Source organism: Rhinoderma darwinii, chromosome 1, assembly GCF_050947455.1.
Source record: "Rhinoderma darwinii isolate aRhiDar2 chromosome 1, aRhiDar2.hap1, whole genome shotgun sequence".
Lineage (NCBI taxonomy): Eukaryota > Metazoa > Chordata > Amphibia > Anura > Rhinodermatidae > Rhinoderma > Rhinoderma darwinii.
The window spans coordinates 70,786,056-70,807,397 of NC_134687.1; the positions used below are offsets into that span (position 1 = coordinate 70,786,056).

General features: G+C 43.7%; 1 protein-coding gene across 3 annotated transcripts in view; it reads left to right on the forward strand.

The window, feature by feature from the left end:
• Window positions 1-21,342, forward strand: part of ATP10D (ATPase phospholipid transporting 10D (putative)) — a 115,801-nt gene that overhangs the window by 78,441 nt on the left and 16,018 nt on the right. For all 3 annotated transcript variants that reach the window (XM_075859539.1, XM_075859532.1, XM_075859525.1), the window contains exons 9-18: window positions 883-1,135; window positions 2,182-2,420; window positions 2,516-2,701; window positions 4,869-5,454; window positions 5,781-5,884; window positions 7,130-7,256; window positions 7,642-7,826; window positions 15,931-16,234; window positions 19,872-19,948; window positions 20,439-20,564. In XM_075859539.1, the coding sequence (XP_075715654.1) occupies window positions 883-1,135; window positions 2,182-2,420; window positions 2,516-2,701; window positions 4,869-5,454; window positions 5,781-5,884; window positions 7,130-7,256; window positions 7,642-7,826; window positions 15,931-16,234; window positions 19,872-19,948; window positions 20,439-20,564 (2,187 nt within the window). The remainder of the gene's footprint in view (window positions 1-882; window positions 1,136-2,181; window positions 2,421-2,515; window positions 2,702-4,868; window positions 5,455-5,780; window positions 5,885-7,129; window positions 7,257-7,641; window positions 7,827-15,930; window positions 16,235-19,871; window positions 19,949-20,438; window positions 20,565-21,342) is intronic.

Here is a 21,342-nt window from a genome sequence, read left to right on the forward strand (position 1 = left end):
GATCTGTATTTTATATCCATATGACACTGGAAGCCTGATACAGATAAATATACTATAACAAGAAGAATATCACACAATACCTACACAATATAGACAAATAAGGCTGACATAAGGAAGGAACTAAATGCAAAAAATACGATCCATATTTTGTGCCAGTATTTAAAGGTTCATTCCCATCTTAGAAAATGATGGAATATCCTGTGGACCCTTATCATCAGAATGAGTTACCCCAACCCCATCCCGCCGGCCTCCGCAGCCAGGCCAATAATCAATAAAAAGCTCGATGTTCTACAATGTTGCTGTAACTCCCATTGAAGTGAATGAGAGCTACTGAAACGGGAGCACTCCCCCCCCCCCCCCCCTCTCTCCGCACCCCCCCCCCCCCCCCTCTCTCCGCACCATTATTAATGGCTGGCTGCTGTGTATCTGCATAAACAGCAGCCCATGAATTATTGTCGAGAGAGGCGGAGGGAGCGCTCTCATAAATGAAAAGGTTAATACACTTCCGAGTACACTAAGATATAATGCTAGGACAATATTGTCTAATGGCGATTGGGAGGTCAACGCTGTTACGGGAAATAGCCGGGATTTATACTTCAAGGATGAGAACAATGTTTCCTTTCGCTTTCTAACATGTATAAATAGACCGATGTCTCAATACTTAATTGTCCCAATATTCCTCTTTTTGAGGGGACATTGGTTTTGTCAGCCTTATACAGAACGTGTTCCATACAGCGGTTATCGTCCCTAATCTGTAATACAGTTTGCTCAAATCTGCTTGCTGATATGGTCCTTGTGCGTGAACTGTTGTAGGACCTGGTGAAACGCATGCATTTTCTAAAAACGAATGTATTCCCGTTTCTGTTTTTTTGGTTTTTTTAGGTGTTGATTCCAATTTCGTTGTACGTGTCTATTGAGATTGTTAAACTAGGGCAGATCTACTTAATTCAGAATGACAAGGACTTCTATTGTGAGAAGTCTGACTCTCTCATCGAGTGCAAAGCTCTAAATATCTGTGAAGATCTGGGTCAGGTGCAGTACATTTTCTCTGATAAAACGGGCACGTTGACTGAAAACAAGATGGTCTTCCGGAGGTGCAGCATCGCTGGTGTCGAATACTCCCATGAGGACAATGGTATGCCTTTTACATATGGAAATTATTTCATTCATTTCAATTGCTGCTCAGTTATAATATCTCCTTGAAGCAAAATGTGTTTGTATGCTCATAAAATTGAGACTTGTTGGAAGTCTCTAGTAAGTCCCAGGTGCTCATCTTCTAGTCAGGGTAGGCTAAAGAACTGTGCACGGCCAACTAAACCATATGGATTTCATATACTTGGGATCTGTCTATAGGAGAAGGCAAAGAGCAGACCTCACTCTGGATGGCTTTGGCACAACAATGTCAATTGGCGCTTGTTTTTCCGACCATCTGCAGGATTTTTTTGTATACTCCTGGAACAGTCTTGTTGAAATCTTGAAGATAACACAAGTCTTAATTTCCTCCTGAACCCGTCCATTTTTGGTTTTTAGATGGCTGAAGAGGGACAGCCTTTGTGTTTGCTGTCCTATTGAAAACCTATATAGAACAATTCTTTCTTTTTCACAGTTCTGATTTTAATAGAAGACATTTTCTTCAAAAATGATATTGTGAACAGAACGCTCATTGAAGTGTGGATATAAACCACCTCAAGTTCTTCCACAAATAATTTTTCATCTCGAAGGCCTATACTACATTCTTTTGCGCATGGTATTTTTACTTATCGATGTACAAGAATGCAGTATTGACCTGGGTTATTGCATGTTTTGTGTTTTTCCCATCTGATCATTTGGATATGTGGATGTGGAATCCACCAAAATTAATCTAATCTGTTTGTGTACCTTCTGAGTCCCACCCCCCACCGAAGCTAGATGTGGTGGACAAATGAGGATCGGCCATGTTTGATTTCAACATGCCATTTTTTGTTTTGCCGGGACATAAGCCGCTTTGTTTCCCTCTCCCTATTGATGCATGCTCAGCTGGGTGTGTATATGTTTATGGGGATGTCGGGGGTGATAGCAGCCAAATTAACGTTTGGTTCAGAACAGATTTCTTATGTGTTCTTTTTTTGTTCGTTCTCTTTTGTTTCGCTGAAGTTTTTATGTCCTATTCCTTATGAATTTGTTGTCTATTTGCATTTAAAGCTAAGAGACTGGAGACCTATCAAGAGTCTGATCTGTATTCTGAAGTTATATTCGATGGTGTCTGCTCCTCTAAAAGTGCAACCTGCAAGTCCAAAAGTCACAGCCCCAAGTCTATAAGGAGTACACATAGCAACAAGTCATTGAACAGGTTGCCTGCCAGTGGTTTAAACCCTCAAGAATCAGGTGATGTGGCTGGTTCTGCACCACTTTCAAGAAGCGTTGCGTTCAGCAGTCCTATGGTATGCATCGAGAGTTTGATTTGGAGAGATACCTTTGTGGTGTTGAATTATAATTAATTTTTTTCTTTTAAACCTTGTGTGCATGTCTTTAACAGGAAAAAGATGTGGTGCCAGACCCTGGATTACTTGGGAAGTTTTGCAGCATCACGCCTCATTGTCTGTATGTGTCCAATAAGGCTGAGAAAACGGCGCTGGAGACTTCTTATATTATTGACTTTTTCCTCGCACTCGCAATCTGTAATACTGTAGTGGTGTCTTTACCAAATCAACCACGGCAGAAGGTTTGTAGATGTTTCGCTTCAGTGTTCAGTAAAGGCACCTTTATGATTTATAGAAATTTTTTTTTTTATAGAATTTTTGGATGTTTTGCACTTTTGACATGGACAGGACAGTTTTCACACTTTTGACATGAACTAATTAAAACCGGAATTATAAAGTAAAAAAAATCCTAAAATCCCCCATACCCATATTTTTTTTTCTAAGGTAAACTTCTGGCACATTGTCAAAATACCATTCAGCAGTTTATACACCGGTGCACCGTTACTCAATTTTTGTGTCAAAGTGCAAACAAAATGCATATTTTTTTTTTTTTCATGGCTAAAAGTTTTACCCAAGCTGAAAATTAGATGCACCCCACTTCCTAAAAATAAGTTACATATATGCAGACTTCATACATACCACACAGGCCTATGTCTGCATGCACATATTTTCATAAAATCACCAAAATTGAAGAGACCAAAAAACTTGTTTTAAGCTAGAGATATAAGTTGTTTTTTTTTAACAACCTATAAAACATAATATATGTGCAGTTAGCAAAAACCTGACAATTGCAATTGTCTTGACAAGTTGTTAGCAGCCGGGTCCACCTACACTTAAGTTTGTGACACAGGAATTATTGAAAAAAATTACTTAGTTGGAACGTGCGTTTGTACCTACCTAAAACTCACATACAATTAGAGGTGTACAGACAAAAATAATAGACAAAAGGTGTGCAAGCGCTCTTGCTGGTGACTCCTGTCTTGGGAAAGCCCTTTACATCACTGTCCATATATGGACAATATCATTTAGCGCTTAAAACTCCAGAATCCCCGGCCAGAGCGTCGACAACGACCTGGCTTGAGATTCCGCTCCTGAAGGGAGCCCCTGACGTCACTGTCCATATTTGGACAGTAACGTCCCGGAGTACCCGGCCAGAGCGCTGCCGATGCTCTGGCCGGTGAATTCGTAGTTAAAAGCCCCTGATGTCACTCTCCATATATAGGCAGTGACGTCAGGGGCATCTCCAGTACCGGAGTCCCCTGCCAGAGCATCGGTAGTATTCTGGCCAGGAACTTTGGTACTGGAGGAGCCCCTGACGTCACACTCCATATATGGACACTGACGTCAAGGTCTTCACAAGTCCCGGAGTCCCCAGCGAGAGCGCTACTGATGCTCTGGCTGAGGACTCTGTAGTTGAAAGCCTCTGACATTAGTGTCTATATATGGACAATGACCTCAGAAGATTCCCCGGGCTGAGCGCTACCTGATGCGATTTACAAGGTTCCAGCTCTGGGAAAGCTCCCCGAGGTATATGTTAAATGTATACCTGCGGCAGATTCCATACTGTTGCAACATCACACACACATTTCCCATGTTAAAAGAAAGTATACTGTGCGGTATAAGTTTTTTTTGCGCGATCCCTCACGATGGAATAGTGTAGTATACTACGTTATTCCATCCTCCAAAAAAAAAGATATCCTGATGTATACCAGTCTGACTGAGGCCAAAACTACATTCTTTTGGCATCCGTTGGGCTAATGGAAGAGCTTTCCCAACGTACACGCTAAAATGTAGGGCCAAAATGTGATGTGAACGAGGCCTAATACCGCATAATATGCACCTAATCGTGTTTCAGATCTAGCACAGTATGGGATTCTATATAGTTTCTCTTTGACTTACTGTGTCAAATCTTTGGGTAAGGCCGGATTCACACGAGCGTGGGCTGGGCTCTTATCGTTATCTATGACGCTAGGAGTCGCTGCCTCGCTGCGGGAAAACTGTCCCGTACTGAAAACATGTTCTCAGTACGGGACAGTAGGTCCGCGGAGAGGCAGGGACTCCTAGTGTCATAGATCACGATGATGCTAGGAGCCCGGCTCCCTGCACTGTATTCGGTACGGGAAATGCGGCGGACCGTATATCACGGACTGAACACGCTCGTGTGAATCCGGCCTAATGCGCATGAAAATATTTTCTTTCCAGCAAGCCACGAGAATTGAGGGTTCATTTTAGAACTGGCCCTAGTCCAAGTGAAATGGAGGGCTTGAAGTGATTTAGGGAAAAAGCAATTAAATCTTCATGTATGGTAGACCTGTTACGTGTGTGTCTTCAGAAGCCAGTAGATCACATTGTGTTGAGTTTTCTGGGTACGTGCCTATGTCTAAGAATGCGTGTTTATTATATTGACAGGTAAGGATGCCATCCTTAATTAAAACTCCAATAAAATCTCTAGAAGATATCAAGCAGATGTTCCAAAGGTTCTCTGTTCGGAAGCTAAGCTCCAGCTCAGGGTTAAGTGGAAAAGACTCACCTTCAGAAACTCCAAACGGCTTTATGAACAAAGTTCCCCTTTTTAGCAGAATGAAGCTGGCTTCTCCTGCTGAGGGTGACCATTCTTTAGAGGTTAGTCTAGACTCAACAAGTGACATGGCCCTGGAAGGTTTGGAGAAATCAGACCTTGCATGTCCCAGTAATGCCACCGATAAACCTATTACGTGTGAGCTTTATTATGAAGCCGAGTCCCCGGATGAAGCTGCATTGGTTCATGCTGCCAGAGCTTATAAATGCACTCTTCAGTCTCGAAACCCTGACCAAGTCACTGTGGAGTTTGGCCTTCTTGGACCTTTAACATTTCAACTACTACACATCTTGCCATTTGATTCTGTGAGGAAAAGGATGTCTGTTGTGGTGCGACATCCAATGTCCAATGAGGTAGTGGTCTATACAAAAGGTGCAGACTCTGTAATAATGGATCTCCTATCCTTGGCTTCTAATGGTAAGTGTTGTGGCCTTTTTTGAAATGCAGCTTTTGAACATGTAGCAGCAGATTCTAAATGCAGTAAAATTCCTTAAATCATGAATCATTGTGACCTAGTAGTTGGAGTATTAAGCGATAAAGGAATGGGGTAACATAGAGAACACTTGAAAATCTGTGATTGCATTTTTAACCCTTTCACCTCTATAGATCTTGAAGCAATATGAAAGCAATAATCCATCTCTAGTATAGTTAATAAATCTGTGTTATGTCGGCCTACATTTAAGTGCAGATAACTCAAATTTTTTTTATGTTGAATAATCTTTTTTCTTTATGTCGTGTTTCAGATGACAAACCAGAAGTGCTGCAGATGGAGATTCGGACATTAACACAAAAACATTTAGATAAATATGCTATTGGAGGACTCCGCACTTTATGTATTGCTAAGAAGGTAACAATGCGGTCTACTGTGAGAAACTTTTGAGTTAAAGTGGTTGTCCACTAGACAATAATATGGTCAAAAAGTTTCCCCTTGCTGGGACCTTCAACGATCAGCTCTAATCTGGGGAAAAACTGTCAGTAATTTACCTTCAGCGCCACCACAGGGAGTCTTAAGCATTACACAGTGTCCATTAATTTCACTGAGCGGTCTGTGTAATTCAGGACAGGACTGTCCCCCCAGACCGATAGACTTTTTGTAACCACTCTGGCCAAGGGATGGAGATCCTGAACAGGGGACCCCTCTAACTCATAATTCCTGAATGGGGTATATGTAAGTGGATTTTTTAAAGTTCGACAATCCCTTTTAAAGATTCATTAAACTTACTAATGTACATTAAACAGGATTTATACAAGGGCAGACCTATTTAAAGCGACCCTCTGGTCCCAGGACAAATTTTAAATGTGATGAGGTATATGGATTTATATTACCTGGCGTCCTCTAGTTGCCCCCTATGCCGTGGATCTGCCGCTTTGGGGTCCCCTCTGTGTTGTCCCAAAATGCCACAGTGCTTCACAGACTGAGTCGGAGACACTCCCCTTGTTCTCAGATTCGCCAGAACTTTTCACGTGAGCAGCTCTGACCAAACCGTGAACAGCGTCTGACTTGTAGTCTAATAAGCACTGCAGCCATGTTGGGACAACACAGATGGAACCCTAAACCGGCGGATCCATGGCAGAGGAGGGCAGTAGGTAATATACCCCGTCATATTTAAAATATCACGGGACCAGTGGGACGTTTTAATACAAAGCCTCTGCAGCCTCAAACACCTTGTGGGGACTAATATGGCTGAAAGTGCTTTGACACACTGGTAAGCATAAACTCCTCTGCCACATACAGCCCAACCGCTTATAGGATGTAGCTGTCACTGATCGTAGAGAACAGGGCGGCTAGTACCATATCCGTTTGATCAGTGTGAGAACAATAAAGATGGTCCTCAGCGTAAAGCAACGTAATTTATCACTAGACTCCAGGGACCTTTGCACAAAACCAATGGACATCCAGAACCGATCCTAAGAAACGCAATACATATAGTAATCCAACCATCCCACTGGTGAGGGTTCTACTCTGTAAGGGTTTGAGAGGCAACCTATGACCAGCATTGGATGCTAAGTTTAGGTAGACAAGTGTTGGGGGGGGGGGTCTTTATCCCGGAGTACAGCTTTTGTAATTGTCATTGTTTGCTCTACCCTGTAGGTTATGACTGATGCTGAATATACAGAATGGCTATATGGCCACAGTTTAGCAGAAACCAGTATTGATAACCGGGAAGAACTCTTATATGAGTCTGCACTTAAACTGGAGACCGATCTAATGCTCCTAGGTAGGTTTATTTTCCACAAGTGTCTTGTCTTTTTTTTATGCATTGTTTTTATAAGAGCTGCTATACTTGTCACTAGTAATGATAAATGCTCTACAGTGTACTCTGAACACGGCTGTGTGAACATGTGTTATATCTCATTGCCTCGGTTACTTATTTGCAAGCTCCTATAGGAAGAGTCACAGATGTATGTGGAAGATTGACATGCTCGCTCTTTGGGAGTTTCTATCCTTTGAATGCTAATGGGGCATGTTGTCCATTTTACATCCTTTCCTGTATATTCCGAATAGTAGACTCCTAATAATACGGTAGATTGCTCTGACGTTCTGCGTATCGACCGTACACCATTCCTCTAAATTAACTAGGGTATGTTTATAACCTCTTTCAGGGGCTACTGGGATAGAAGACCGTCTTCAGGAAGGTGTTTCAGAGACCATAGAGTCACTAAGAAAAGCTGGTATTAAAATTTGGATGCTTACTGGGGACAAGGAAGAGACTGCAGTCAACATTGCTTATTCATGCCAACTCCTAGAACACAGCTACAAAATCTTCACGGTCACCAGACAAGAAATGGTGAGTGTATGTCCGTATATTTAGGATGTTTTCTAAGCCTTTCACGGTTTGAGAAGTTTTGGGCCTTGATGCCCAGAGCAACAGTTTAGAATGCTTTATATTAGGTGAAATTTATTTTTATTTCTTAGTCTATCCAAATATTTTTTCAACTCTTTCATGACTGGGTTGTTTTTGCCCTTCATGCCCAGAGCAAAATTTCACCTTTTTGGAATGCGGCATTCTAAGGGTATGTTCACACACAGTATTAAAATACGTCTGAAATTACGGATCTGTTTTCGCCTGAAAACCGCTCCTGATTTTCAGACATTTTTTAACAACTCATGTTTTTCGCGGTGTATTTTACGGACGTTATTGGAGCTGTTTTTCAAAGGAGTCAATGAAAAACTGCTCCAAAAACGCCCCAAGAAGTGACATGCACTTCTTTGACGCAGGCGTCTTTTTACGTGCCGTCTTTTGACAGCGATACGTAAAATTACACCTCGTGGGAACAGAACATTGTAAAACCCATTGAAATCAATGGGCAGATGTTTGTAGGCGTAATGGAGCCGTTTTTCAGGCGTGATTAGAGGTGTAAAACGCCCGAATTAGGTCTGCAAACAGTGTGTGTGAACATACCCTAAAGGTTAATGGTTCTTTTTATTTCTTCGTTTACCCCAATTTTATTTTTTATTTTTTTGCGGGACACACAGGCTTGTTAAATGAATAATATTTACCCCAAAAATTAATCTTCTAATTCTCCTGTGCATAGTGATATCAACTTTGCGTACATTGAGTAACTTATGTCTCTATAGCATAGAGAAGAACAACCCTATTTTAGTCTTCAATGTATCTCCCGCCCTTAGCTTTAGACGCAGTATTACAGCCCCATTGAAATGGGAGAAGGCTGTAATCCTGTGAACCTGCTCTACAGGTGCGTTGACGAGTCATCGTACAAGCAGTAACCGCAATGAAGGGCAAGCAGAGCTTGTACGAGCGCTGGGACATCGTCCAAACAGTTGATCGGGGGATGCAGGGAGTCGGACCCACACCAATTAGGTGGTGGTGGCCTATCCTGAGGATAGGCTATCAATTTCTTATGACTGGACAACCCCTTAACATCTTATTAGATCACTGTAAGGGTATGTGCACACGTAGAGTCAAAAACGTCTCAAAATACGTAGCTTTTTTCAAGGGAAAATAGCGCCTGATTTTCAGACGTTTTTTGAGCAACACTCGTTTTTCTCTGCGTGTTCGCGGCGTTTTTTATGGCCATTTTTGGAGCTGTTTTCATTGGAGTCTATGAGAAAACGGCTCCAAAAACGTCCCAGGAAGTGTCCTGCACTTCTTTTGATGAGCCGTCATTTTATGTGCCGTATTTTGTCAGCGACGCGTAAAATGACAGCTCGTCTGCACAGTACATCGTAAGACCCATTGCAAGTAATGGACAGATGTTTGCTGACGTATTGGAGCCGTCTTTTCAGGCATAATTCGAGGCGTAAAACGCCTCAATTACGTCTGAAAAGAGGTCGTGTGAACATACCCTTATTAGTCATCTGTATACACAGACCTGCAGAGAAGCTTTCTCTGCACAGGGAATCTCTGTGACATCATTACGGACATCCGAGTTCCCAGCAAATACCTAAATACAGAAGTGCTGATTCTGAATTTAGGAACACAGCGCTTAAAGGGAACCTGTCACCAGCATTTCACCTATTAACCCAGCAATACCTGGTGGTAGTGGGTGAAAAATAATTTCTACATAACCTATAATTGTCGTCTTAGTCGGCTCTGTAGCTTTAGTATTCAGTTTTTTAGTGTTCCTGCGCTGTATGCTAATGAGGATAAAAGCGTCAAATCTTCGTTTGAAAAGCGTCAAATCTTCGTTTGAAAAGAGTCAAATCTTCGTTTGAAAAGAGTCAAATCTTCGTTTGAAAAGAGTCAAATCTTCGTTTGAAAAGAGTCAAATCTTCGTTTGAAAAGAGTCAAATCTTCGTTTGAAAAGAGTCAAATCTTCGTTTGAAAAGAGTCAAATCTTCGTTTGAAAAGAGTCAAATCTTCGTTTGAAAAGAGTCAAATCTTCGTTTGAAAAGAGTCAAATCTTCGTTTGAAAAGAGTCAAATCTTCGTTTGAAAAGAGTCAAATCTTCGTTTGAAAAGAGTCAAATTGTAAAGGATCTGCCAGGCACAGCTTCGGGGTTAACTCCCATAATTAATCAGTCAGCACCTGAATCTACATCCCTGAGACTGACTCCAGCTTCCACCACTCAGGCTGGCAGGCTTAGGAGTGGGAGAGCCTATCGCAACCTGGCCAGACTCAGCTAGCTCCCGCCCTCGGTCTATTTAAGCCTGCCCTTCCTGTCCCTCGGTGCTTGTGATTCTTTTCGTGTAGTTTCCTGGCCCAGCTACAGCTCCTTCTATTTTGATCCTGCTCCATACAGACCCTGGCTTACTGACTACTCTGCTGCTCTTCGTTTGGTACCTCGCACACTCCTGGCTTGACTCGGCTCGTTCACCACTCCGGTTGCTCACGGTGTTGCTGTGGGCAACTGCCCCTTTCCCTTGCTTGTATTCCCTTGTATGTTTGTCGTGTTTGTCGTGCACTTACTGAGCGCAGGGACCGCCGCCCAGTTGTACCCCGTCGCCTAGGGCGGGTCGTTGCAAGTAGGCAGGGACAGAGTGGCGGGTAGACTAGGGCTCACTTGTCCGTTTCCCTACCCCCCGTCATTACATAATCACAAGCCCATACCTAGTCTACCCTGGTCCCTGACACCACTATGGACCCCCGTGAGACCCTGGCTCAGCAAATGCAGGGTCTCTCCCTACAGGTCCAGGCCCTGGCTCAGAGGGTCAACCAGCCTGATGCTACCTTGGTAGTTCCCCTCTCCTCACCTCTTGAACCCCACCTCAAGTTGCCCGACCGGTTCTCAGGGGACCGGAGGGCTTTTCTCTCCTTTCGGGAGAGTTGTAGGCTTTACTTTCGTTTAAAGCCCCATTCCTCAGGTTCTGAGAGCCAGCGGGTGGGTATAATTATGTCCCGGCTCCAGGAAGGGCCCCAAGAGTGGGCCTTCTCCTTGGCTCCTGACGCCCCTGAACTTTCCTCCGTTGATTGTTTCTTTTCTGCTCTCGGACTTATTTATGACGAGACTGACAGGACTGCCTTTGCCGAGAGTCAGCTGGTGACCTTACGTCAGGGTAAGAGACCTGTTGAGGAGTATTGTTCTGACATTAGGAAGTTGTGCGTAGCTTCTCGGTGGAATGACCCTGCCTTAAGGTGCCAGTTTAGGTTGGGTCTGTCGAATGCCCTGAAAGACCTGCTAGTTAGCTATCCCTCTTCTGACTCCCTAGACCAGGTTATGGCTTTAGCGGTACGACTTGACCGACGTCTCAGGGAACGACAACGTGAACGTTTGTGTTTTCTCCTCCGACTTCCCCATGATGCCTCCCGAAGTTTCGTTGCTTCGTTCCTCCCCAAAAGACTCAGAGATACCTATGCAACTCGGGGCCTCCGCGTCCCCCCAACAACGTAGAGAATTCCGCAGGAAGAATGGTCTCTGCTTCTCCTGTGGGGATGACAAGCATCAAGTGAACAACTGTCCTAAGCGTAAGAATGCAGCCGGAGAACTTCCGCGCCTAAGTGATCATCGGGGAGGTCACTTGGGCGCACAGGTATTTCCCGTAAATAGGAAACGTACTAAGATCTTGCTTCCCTTTCAGGTCTCTTTTGGTGGTAGGTCTGCTACCGGCAGTGCCTTCGTGGATTCAGGGTCCTCTACTAATATCATGTCTGTGGAATTTGCTATGTCTCTTGCTATGCCTCTGATTGATTTGCCTAAACCTGTCCCGGTAGTGGGTATCGACTCCACTCCTCTTGCTAATGGTTATTTTACACAGCATACCCCTGTTTTTGAACTCCTTGTTGGCTCCATGCATTTGGAGCAGTGCTCTGTACTGTTGATGCAGGGATTATCGTACGATTTGGTTCTAGGCCTTCCCTGGTTGCAGTTGCATAATCCCACGTTTGACTGGAATACTGGGGAGCTAACCAAATGGGGTAATGAATGTTTTACGTCATGTTTTTCTGTTAATTCTATTTCTCCCCCTGAGGAGGCGAACACGCTACCCGAGTTTGTTCAGGACTTCGCTGATGTTTTCTCTAAGGAGGCCTCCGAAGTGTTACCTCCTCATAGAGAATACGATTGCGCTATCGAATTGGTACCAGGAGCTAAGCTTCCTAAGGGTAGGATATTTAATCTTTCTTGTCCCGAACGTGAAGCCATGAGAGAGTATATCCAGGAATGCCTGGCCAAGGGTACATTCGTCCCTCTACTTCTCCGGTAGGTGCTGGCTTCTTCTTCGTAGGGAAGAAGGATGGTGGTCTTAGGCCATGCATTGACTACCGTAGCCTGAATAAGGTCACGGTAAGGAACCAGTATCCCCTTCCTTTGATTCCTAATCTCTTTAATCAGGTTCAGGGGGCCCAATGGTTCTCTAAGTTGGATCTACGGGGGGCGTATAACCTTATCCGCATCAAAGAGGGGGATGAGTGGAAGACTGCGTTTAACACGCCCGAAGGCCATTTCGAATACCTCGTCATGCCCTTTGGGTTGTGTAATGCCCCTGCGGTCTTCCAGAATTTCATAAATGAGATTTTGAGAAATTACCTGGGGATATTTCTTGTAGTGTACCTTGATGACATACTGGTGTTTTCCAAGGACTGGTGCTCCCACATTGAGCATGTCAGGAAGGTGCTCCAGGTCCTTCGGGAAAACAAACTGTTTGCCAAAACAGAAAAATGTGTGTTTGGGGTACAGGAAATACAATTTTTGGGTCAAATCCTCACTCCTCATGAATTCCGCATGGACCCCGCCAAGGTTCAGGCTGTGGCGGAATGGGTCCAACCTGCCTCCCTGAAGGCGTTACAGTGTTTTTTGGGGTTCGCTAATTATTACAGGAGATTTATTGCTAACTTCTCGGTCATCGCTAAGCCTCTTACGGACCTCACTCGCAAAGGAGCTGATCTCCTCCACTGGCCTCCTGAGGCTGTCCAGGCTTTTGAGGTCCTTAAGAGGTGCTTTATCTCGGCCCCGGTGCTGGTTCAGCCCAACCAAATGGAGCCATTTATCGTGGAAGTTGACGCATCTGAGGTGGGAGTGGGGGCTGTCTTGCCCCAGGGTACCAGGTCCCTCACCCATCTCCGCCCCTGTGCCTACTTCTCCAGGAAGTTTTCGCCAACTGAGAGTAACTATGATATTGGCAACCGCGAACTCTTTGCCATTAAATGGGCATTTGAAGAGTGGCGCCACTTCCTGGAGGGGGCTAGGCACCAGGTAACGGTCCTTACCGACCACAAGAATCTGGTTTTCCTAGAATCTGCCCGGAGGCTAAACCCGAGACAAGCTCGATGGGCGTTATTTTTTTACCAGATTCAATTTTTTGGTTACCTATAGGGCTGGGTCTAAAAATATTAAGGCTGATGCACTGTCGCGTAGCTTCATGGCCAGCCCTCCTTCGGAGGAAGATCCTGCTTGTATTTTGCCTCCAGGTATAATCATTTCCTCGTTCGATTCTGATTTAGTCTCTGAAATTGCTGCTGATCAAGGTTCAGCTCCCGGGAACCTTCCTGAGAACAAGCTGTTTGTTCCCCTGCAATTCCGGCTAAGGGTACTTAGGGAAAATCATGACTCCGCACTATCTGGTCATCCAGGCATCCTGGGTACCAAACACCTCATTACTAGAAACAATTGGTGGCCTGGGTTGCCTAAAGACGTTAAGGCCTACGTCGCCGCTTGTGAGGTTTGTGCCAGGTCCAAGACTCCCAGGTCCCGACCAGCGGGCTTACTGCGCTCGTTGCCCATTCCCCAGAGACCTTGGACACATATCTCCATGGATTTTATCACCGATTTGCCTCCATCCCAAGGCAAGTCGGTGGTGTGGGTGGTAGTAGACCGCTTCAGTAAGATGTGCCACTTTGTGCCCCTCAAGAAACTACCCAACACCAAGACGTTGGCTACCTTGTTTGTCAAACATATCCTGCGTCTCCATGGGGTCCCTGTCAATATTGTTTCGGACAGAGGGGTACAATTTGTTTCATTGTTTTGGAGAGCCTTCTGTATGAAGTTGGAGATTGATCTGTCCTTCTCCTCTGCCTTCCATCCTGAAACCAATGTCCAAACTGAGAGGACTAATCAATCTCTAGAACAATATTTAAGGTGTTTTGTCTCTGACTGTCAATATGATTGGGTCTCATTCATTCCCCTCGCCGAATTTTCCCTTAATAACCGGGTCAGTAACTCGTCAGGGGTCTCCCCCTTTTTCTGTAATTTTGGGTTTAATCCACGGTTCTCCTCCGTTTCACCTGGTAGTTCCAACAATCCCGAGGTAGAGGTCGTTCATCGGGAACTGTTCACAGTATGGGCCCAGGTTCAGAAGAACCTAGAGGCGTCCCAGAGCGTACAAAAAACTCAGGCTGATAGAAAACATTCTGCTAACCTTGCGTCTCAAGGTTCCGTCCAAGAAGTTTGCTCCCCGGTTTATTGGGCCGTATAAGGTCATTGAGGTCCTCAATCCTGTCTCCTTCCGGCTGAAGTTACCCCCGTCTTTTCGTATACACTACGTGTTTCATGCCTCCCTCCTTAAACGCTGCTCCCCGTCCTTGGCTCCCTCGAGGAGACCTCCTGTTCCCGTCCTCACCCCTGAGGGGGTGGAATTCGAGGTGGCCAAGATTGTGGACAGCAAGATGGTCCAAGGCTCCCTCCAGTACCTGGTCCATTGGAGAGGATACGGGCCCGAGGAGAGGACTTGGGTACCCGCCCGGGATGTTCACGCTGGGGTATTGGTCAGGAGGTTCCAACTGCGTTTCCCCAGTAAGCCAGGTCCACTTAGAAAGGGTCCGGTGGCCCCTCATAAAAGGGGGGGTACTGTAAAGGATCTGCCAGGCACAGCTTCGGGGTTAACTCCCATAATTAATCAGTCAGCACCTGAATCTACATCCCTGAGACTGACTCCAGCTTCCACCACTCAAGCTGGCAGGCTTAGGAGTGGGAGAGCCTATCGCAACCTGGCCAGACTCAGCTAGCTCCCGCCCTCGGTCTATTTAAGCCTGCCCTTCCTGTCCCTCGGTGCTTGTGATTCTTTTCGTGTGGTTTCCTGGCCCAGCTACAGCTCCTTCTATTTTGATCCTGCTCCATACAGACCCTGGCTTACTGACAACTCTTCTGCTCTTCGTTTGGTACCTCGCACACTCCTGGCTTGACTCGGCTCGTTCACCACTCTGGTTGCTCACGGTGTTGCCGTGGGCAACTGCCCCTTTCCCTTGCTTGTATTCCCTTGTATGTTTGTCGTTTTTGTCGTGCACTTACTGAGCGCAGGGACCGCCGCCCAGTTGTACCCCGTCGCCTAGGGCGGGTTGTTGCAAGTAGGCAGGGACAGAGTGGCGGGTAGACTAGGGCTCACTTGTCCGTTTCCCTACCCCCCGTCATTACACATATCTTTGTTTGAAAAGAGTCATATCTTGGTTTGAAAAGAGTCAAATCTTCGTTTGAAAAGAGTCATATCTTCATTCCTCAAGTCTTTCCGAGTTTACCCCTCCTCCTTACTTTTGACAGCTCCTCGCCTTCCCCCAGCACACAAAATCCAGCGCTTGTGCAATGATGTCCTCTTGATTATTACGATAAAAGGTGTAAAGCGTTTGCAGACCGTTATTTACAGTCGGAGGAGGAGTTTAGGAGAGGGGATAACGGTAATGAACTTTTGATAGCAGTGGCCAGTGAGGGATAAGTAAAGTTCAATAGGTGAAATGCTGGTGACGGGTTCCCTTTAAGAATAATGAATGATAATGTGGATAATTATAAACTTCTATCTGAGAGCATGTTTATAGCGCTTTAGGTAAAAAATAAGTTTTTATTCATGGCAACCAGTACAAAAATAAGATCAATTGAAAATTTAATTATTGGCAAGAAAAATATCTGTTTTGCATTTGCAGAAGCCTTTGTAAATCTACCCAGTATTTTCTTGATCTGTGTGTGTGGTTCTTCGGTGAAGATCTTATCATTTAGATGCAGATTTGCATTATTTGATTGATTTGAGGATATTTGTATGTGATTATTTCCTCTTTTTATTGTCAATAGGCAACATGTGAGGTTTTGATAGACCACATCATTGAGGAAATTAAAAGTCACCTGTTTTTAAATACTACTTTTACAAAAGAAGAGAATTCACTTAATTCCTCTTTTGAGAAAGAAAATGTTGACTTTGCCTTGATAATCGACGGCAAGAGCCTGGATTTTGCACTGCATGAAACCCTAAAGAAGAAGTTCCTCTACCTCACTCAGCATTGCCGAGCTGTCATCTGCTGCAGGGCGACACCTCTGCAGAAAAGCCAAGTGGTTAGCCTGGTCCGGACCAGCATGAAAGTGATGACTCTAGCTATTGGTTAGTAAGAATTTTCCAGTCCTGCTTGGGCTTTAAGGCCTCATGCACACTTCCATCACCGTTTTCTCTGCCGTTTCTAACGGATCCGTGTGTCCATTTTGGTTTCCGTGTGTACTCCGTGTCCCGTGTTTCCGTTTTAAACGGACGCTGTGCTTCCGTGTTTCCGTTAAGAAAAATGGAAGGTATTGAACGTTATTTGAACTTTTCACATGTCCCAGTCTGTGAACTTTGGCATGCCCTGCCGTTGCTAGGGCAACTGATCCGTCAAAAACGGGCAGCACACGGAAGCCTTCCGTGTGCCGTGTGTTTTTTTGGCGCACCCTTTGCTTCTATGGGCCCCACGGTCACGGAATCACTGACGAAACTGCATCATGCCCACTTCAGTTTTTTCCATCAGGGTGCTATCCGTTTTTGTCACTGATAGCACCCTGAACCCATTCGTTTCAATGGGCCCACGCACACTTCCGTTATTTTGACGGAACTGTTGTTCCGTTCCGTCAAAAGTAGAGCATGTCCTACTGTGGTCAGTGATTCCGTGACCGTGGGGCCCATAGAAGTCAATGGGTCCGTCAAAAAAAACGGACGACACACGGAAGGCTTCCGTGTGGCATCCGTTTTTGACAGTCGTTGCCCTAGCAATGGCAGGGCGTGCCAAAGTTCACAGACTGGGACATGTGACAAGTTCAAATGAAGTTCAATACCTTCCATTTTCTTAGCGGAAGCGAAACAAAAGCACTGCGTCCGTTTAAAACGGAAACACAGAAAATTGACACATTGAATTTCAATACGTGTCGCAGGAGATCAACTATTTCCCTCCCAGACTTTTTGGAAACTTGTGTCTGGCTGTAAAGCAATTGGCTGCAGAAAGAGATTTCAGGAAACCAAGAATGAAAAGCCACGCCCACTTGGCTATGCCCTCGTTACAACCTAGAATAGAATCTAAAACTGCATTTGCAGTTCTGCACCTCCATGACTTGGGAGTTCCTGCTTACAGTAAGAAAAGTGTCTGGGATCTGAATCTTTAAAGGGGTATTCCAACACTTTTCAAGATCTGATCGCTGTAATTCAATAGGAATCTTCGTTTACTTCCAGTGGATAAAAATCTGTCCTGCTCATGTGATGGACACACAGGTGCACAACTCCTTACAGTATAGATATCAGAGTAAGGTCTTGTAATGAGTCAAGCGCCTGGTTTTCTCACCATAAGACCAGAACAGATTTTTATCCATCAGAAACAAACTATGAAGTATGATGGCAAGCAGAGATCTTGAAAACCGTGAGAAATTGGTACAAAAATTATATTGTAATTATACTTTTTTCATTATACAAAGAATAACCTTTATTTGTTAATACCCCTTTAAGTACCAAAGTTATTTGTACCACGTATGTGATTTATGGCACTATTATTAAGGCGTTGTCAAAGGTGTCCCTTTGCTTACGCAAAGTATTAATTTGGCTGTGTGACATGAACATCAGCAACTGCTCTTAGCTGGAGCAGGAGCTCGTGAGTCTAACAAACCGTCTATTCTTGTTCTTGTTTCGGAAGCCTACATTCTACATGATGTGGACATACTGACTGTGGTGTAACATCATATATAATGCATCCCTTTAATTCAGGATGCATGATTTTTTAAATCTAATGGTAACGTGTCTAACTTTTTAGAAAAGTGATGAATTTGTGAACACCGTACCTAAAGGCTATGTACAACTGTTTGTTTTGTCTTTGTTGGTTTAATAAAAATGTCTAGCAGTGTGATTGCGGCGACTTTCAAAATACTTTTTATTAAAAATACTTTTTACTTTTTGAGATACAGCTGCTTTGTATCCTGTATGCACTAAGACCTAAATCAGTCAAGTACGCGGCACTGATGGGTTCAGTGACAGCGGGTCCTGCTTGTCTCTGCTGGATCCGCCTGTAATCTATCACATCTAAGTTATGAATTTAGATGTGATTGATAGCAGCTCAATCCTGTGTGTTAGAGACACGCAAGACCCACTGACTGAAGTCCTGCTGGGTTCAGGTTTCAGCACTAGATACAGCTGCTCTGTATACAGGATACAAAGCAGCCGTATCTCAAAACGTAAACGTTAATAAAAAGTATTTTTAACCCCTTCCCCCTGCTTGCATTCTGGGCCCTAATGTCCAAGCCATTTTTTACATTTTTACATTGTCACATTCGAAGAGCTGTAACTTTTTTATTTTTGCGTCGACATAGCTGTATAAGGTCTTGTTTTTTGCGGGACGACTTGCAGTTTTTATTGGTACCATTTGAGAGTAGATGCGACTTTTTGATCTCTTTTTATCACATTTTTTTAAAGTCAGGGTTAACAGAAAACAGCAATTTTTCCATTGTTTTTTATTTTATTTTTTTACGGCGTTCACATTGCGGGTTAAATAATGTAACAGCTTTATAGTTGGGGTCGTTACGGACGCGGCGATACCAAATATGTGTAACTTTTGCTTTATTGTAGTTTTTTTTAATAGTAAAGCAGTTTGTAAGGGGAAACAGTGGGTTTTTCATTTATTTTTTTTCACTTTTTTTTTTTATTAACTTTATTAAACTTTTTTTACTTTTTTACTAGTCCCACTAGGGGACTTCACTATCCTCCGATCGCTATTATAATACACTGCAATACTTTTGTATTGCAGTGTATTACTGCCTGTCAGTTTAAAACGGACAGGCATCTGCTAGGTCATGCCTGCGGCATGATCTAGCAGGCATTCGCTCCAGGCAGACATGGGGGCCTTTATTAGACCCCCGGCTGCCATAGAAGACACAGACACTCGGCGATTTTATCGGTGGGAGAGAGAGGGAGCTCCCTCCCTCTCTCCAAAACCATTCAGATGCGGTGCACGCTATTGTGCACCGCATCTGAAGGGTTAAACGGGTGAGATCGATACTAATATCGATCTCACCCAGCAGAGCAGGGACGCCCCCAGGGATTTGACAGCTCCCTGCTCTGTTTACTTTATTCTACAGCAGCGACGTAGAATGGCGGTGCTGTGGAATAAAGCCCATTAATGACCGCCGTGAAAAGGCTTATCGGCGGTCATTAAGGGGTTAAAGTTGCACCGAACACACACACACACTTTTTTTTATATAAAAAACAAAAAAAACGATTTCAAAGGTGTACATAGCCAAAAACACAATTTAAAGGCTCTTTAGTGCCACAGACAGTTATTTCAGCTCCTTGTCACATAGTAGGATCAAGTTGTCAGCATGACAACCCGATCTGTGTGATGGCCGTGTTCTTTTATGTGCACTCTGCCATGATTCATGGTTTGTGAATTTGAAGGGGCTGATTTGCTTTGTTTTCGAAGTGTTGATATCTTTTTTATGTGTTTTTTTTTTTTATGGTCTACCTTTGTGCACCTGGTTTATTGTGTTCTGTATTATTTTTAGTTTACTTCCCTTCTGCTTTTACCTACACCATCATTTTTTGCATACTTACATTTATGTACGCAATTCAGTTTCTGCTGGGATTTGGCAACTGGAATGAGGAAATAAAGAAGAAATTAATTTCTTGTTTGTGCATTATGTAGTTTTGCAATGCCCGTCTCAAATTGTCAATGCTTCATTTGACTTGACATACTGTTAATCTGCTTTTGCATATTTTGTGTTTTTTTTCACCCAAGGTGATGGTGCCAATGATGTGAGTATGATCCAAGTTGCTGATGTTGGTGTTGGCATTTCTGGACAAGAGGGCATGCAGGTACTAAAAAGACAAAATAACTTGTTGTACAACATAGCAAAAATTCTCCGTAACCCGTATAATGCAAGGTAGTAGTCCAGTGGTATCACATGACTGGGTAAATTACCCACAAACACCATAAAAAAAAACAAAAAAAAACATTTCACTGATACGTGTTTAAAAGGGAATTATGGTTTCGGCAAAAGAAGCTTACTTGTATGATTTGTTTTTTTAATGATGTCATATACTTTCTATATCAATTCCTTACGGTTTTAAAGATCTCTGCTTGCATTCATTCAGTAGGAACCGTTCGTTTACTTTCAGGGGATTAAAATAATTCCTTGTCATGTAAGACAAACTATGAAGGTTCTTATTAAATTACTGCAAGCAGAGATCTTGAACACTTGAGTAATTGATTCAGACTGTATATTAGAAAAATGGAATACAATATATTTGCTGTAAATATTACATATCAATAAAGGCTGACCAGGCTATTGTTTCTGACCAACAGGCGGTGATGTCGAGTGATTTTGCAGTCTCGCGCTTTCAACATCTGAGGAAGCTGCTACTTGTCCATGGTCATTGGTGTTATACTCGACTTGCAAATATGATTCTTTACTTTTTCTACAAAAATGTGGTAAGTAAAGCAATGTCATAAATAATGTAAGCTTTTCTGCTACAGTTAGGTAACCTATTAAATAGAAAGTCTAAATGTTACAAAAATACAGCTGTGCTTAAGTGTACGGGCCGGTTCACATCAGCGTTGGCTTTCCGTTGAGGGTTTCTGTCGGGTGAACCCCTCAACGGAAAGTCAAACGGAAACGGTGATGCAAACGGAAGCTAAGGTTTCCGTTTGACTTTCCGTTGAGGGGTTCACCCGACGGAACCCCTCAACGGAAAGCCAACGCTGATGTGAACCGGCCCTTATAATGAAGGCTTACGCTAGCTAAAACCGTTAGTTATCCACTTACAATCAATTGTGTTTGGAGGCTTCCCGATTGTCAAGATCAATAATGTTGGATTTCAACATGTCTGCTCGATTGTACCCCCAGGAGTTAAGCGCGATCAGTGGTGTCTGGCTGCAGCCTATCCCCTTCCCTGATAGTATGAACAGCCAGGCCAAATATTCAGGTATATTGGGAAGTCTGAAGATTGACGGTAGTTGTTTTGGCCAACTGTTGTCTTATGTGTAAAACCAGCCTTAGGTTCTCCTCTCTCTAAAAGGCTTGAATTCAGACACAAAGTTTTGGTCAGATTTTCATGGCGTTTTATTGACTGGTTTTTGGTTGCTAAAAACACTGCAGCCAGATGTTTGCTGGTAGTCTGTAGGAAAATATGTTGTTTTCTACACACATCCATTTGTTTGTGGCGTTTATTTTCCCCACTGACCCCTGTGGAATTTTTCTTTTTAAAAC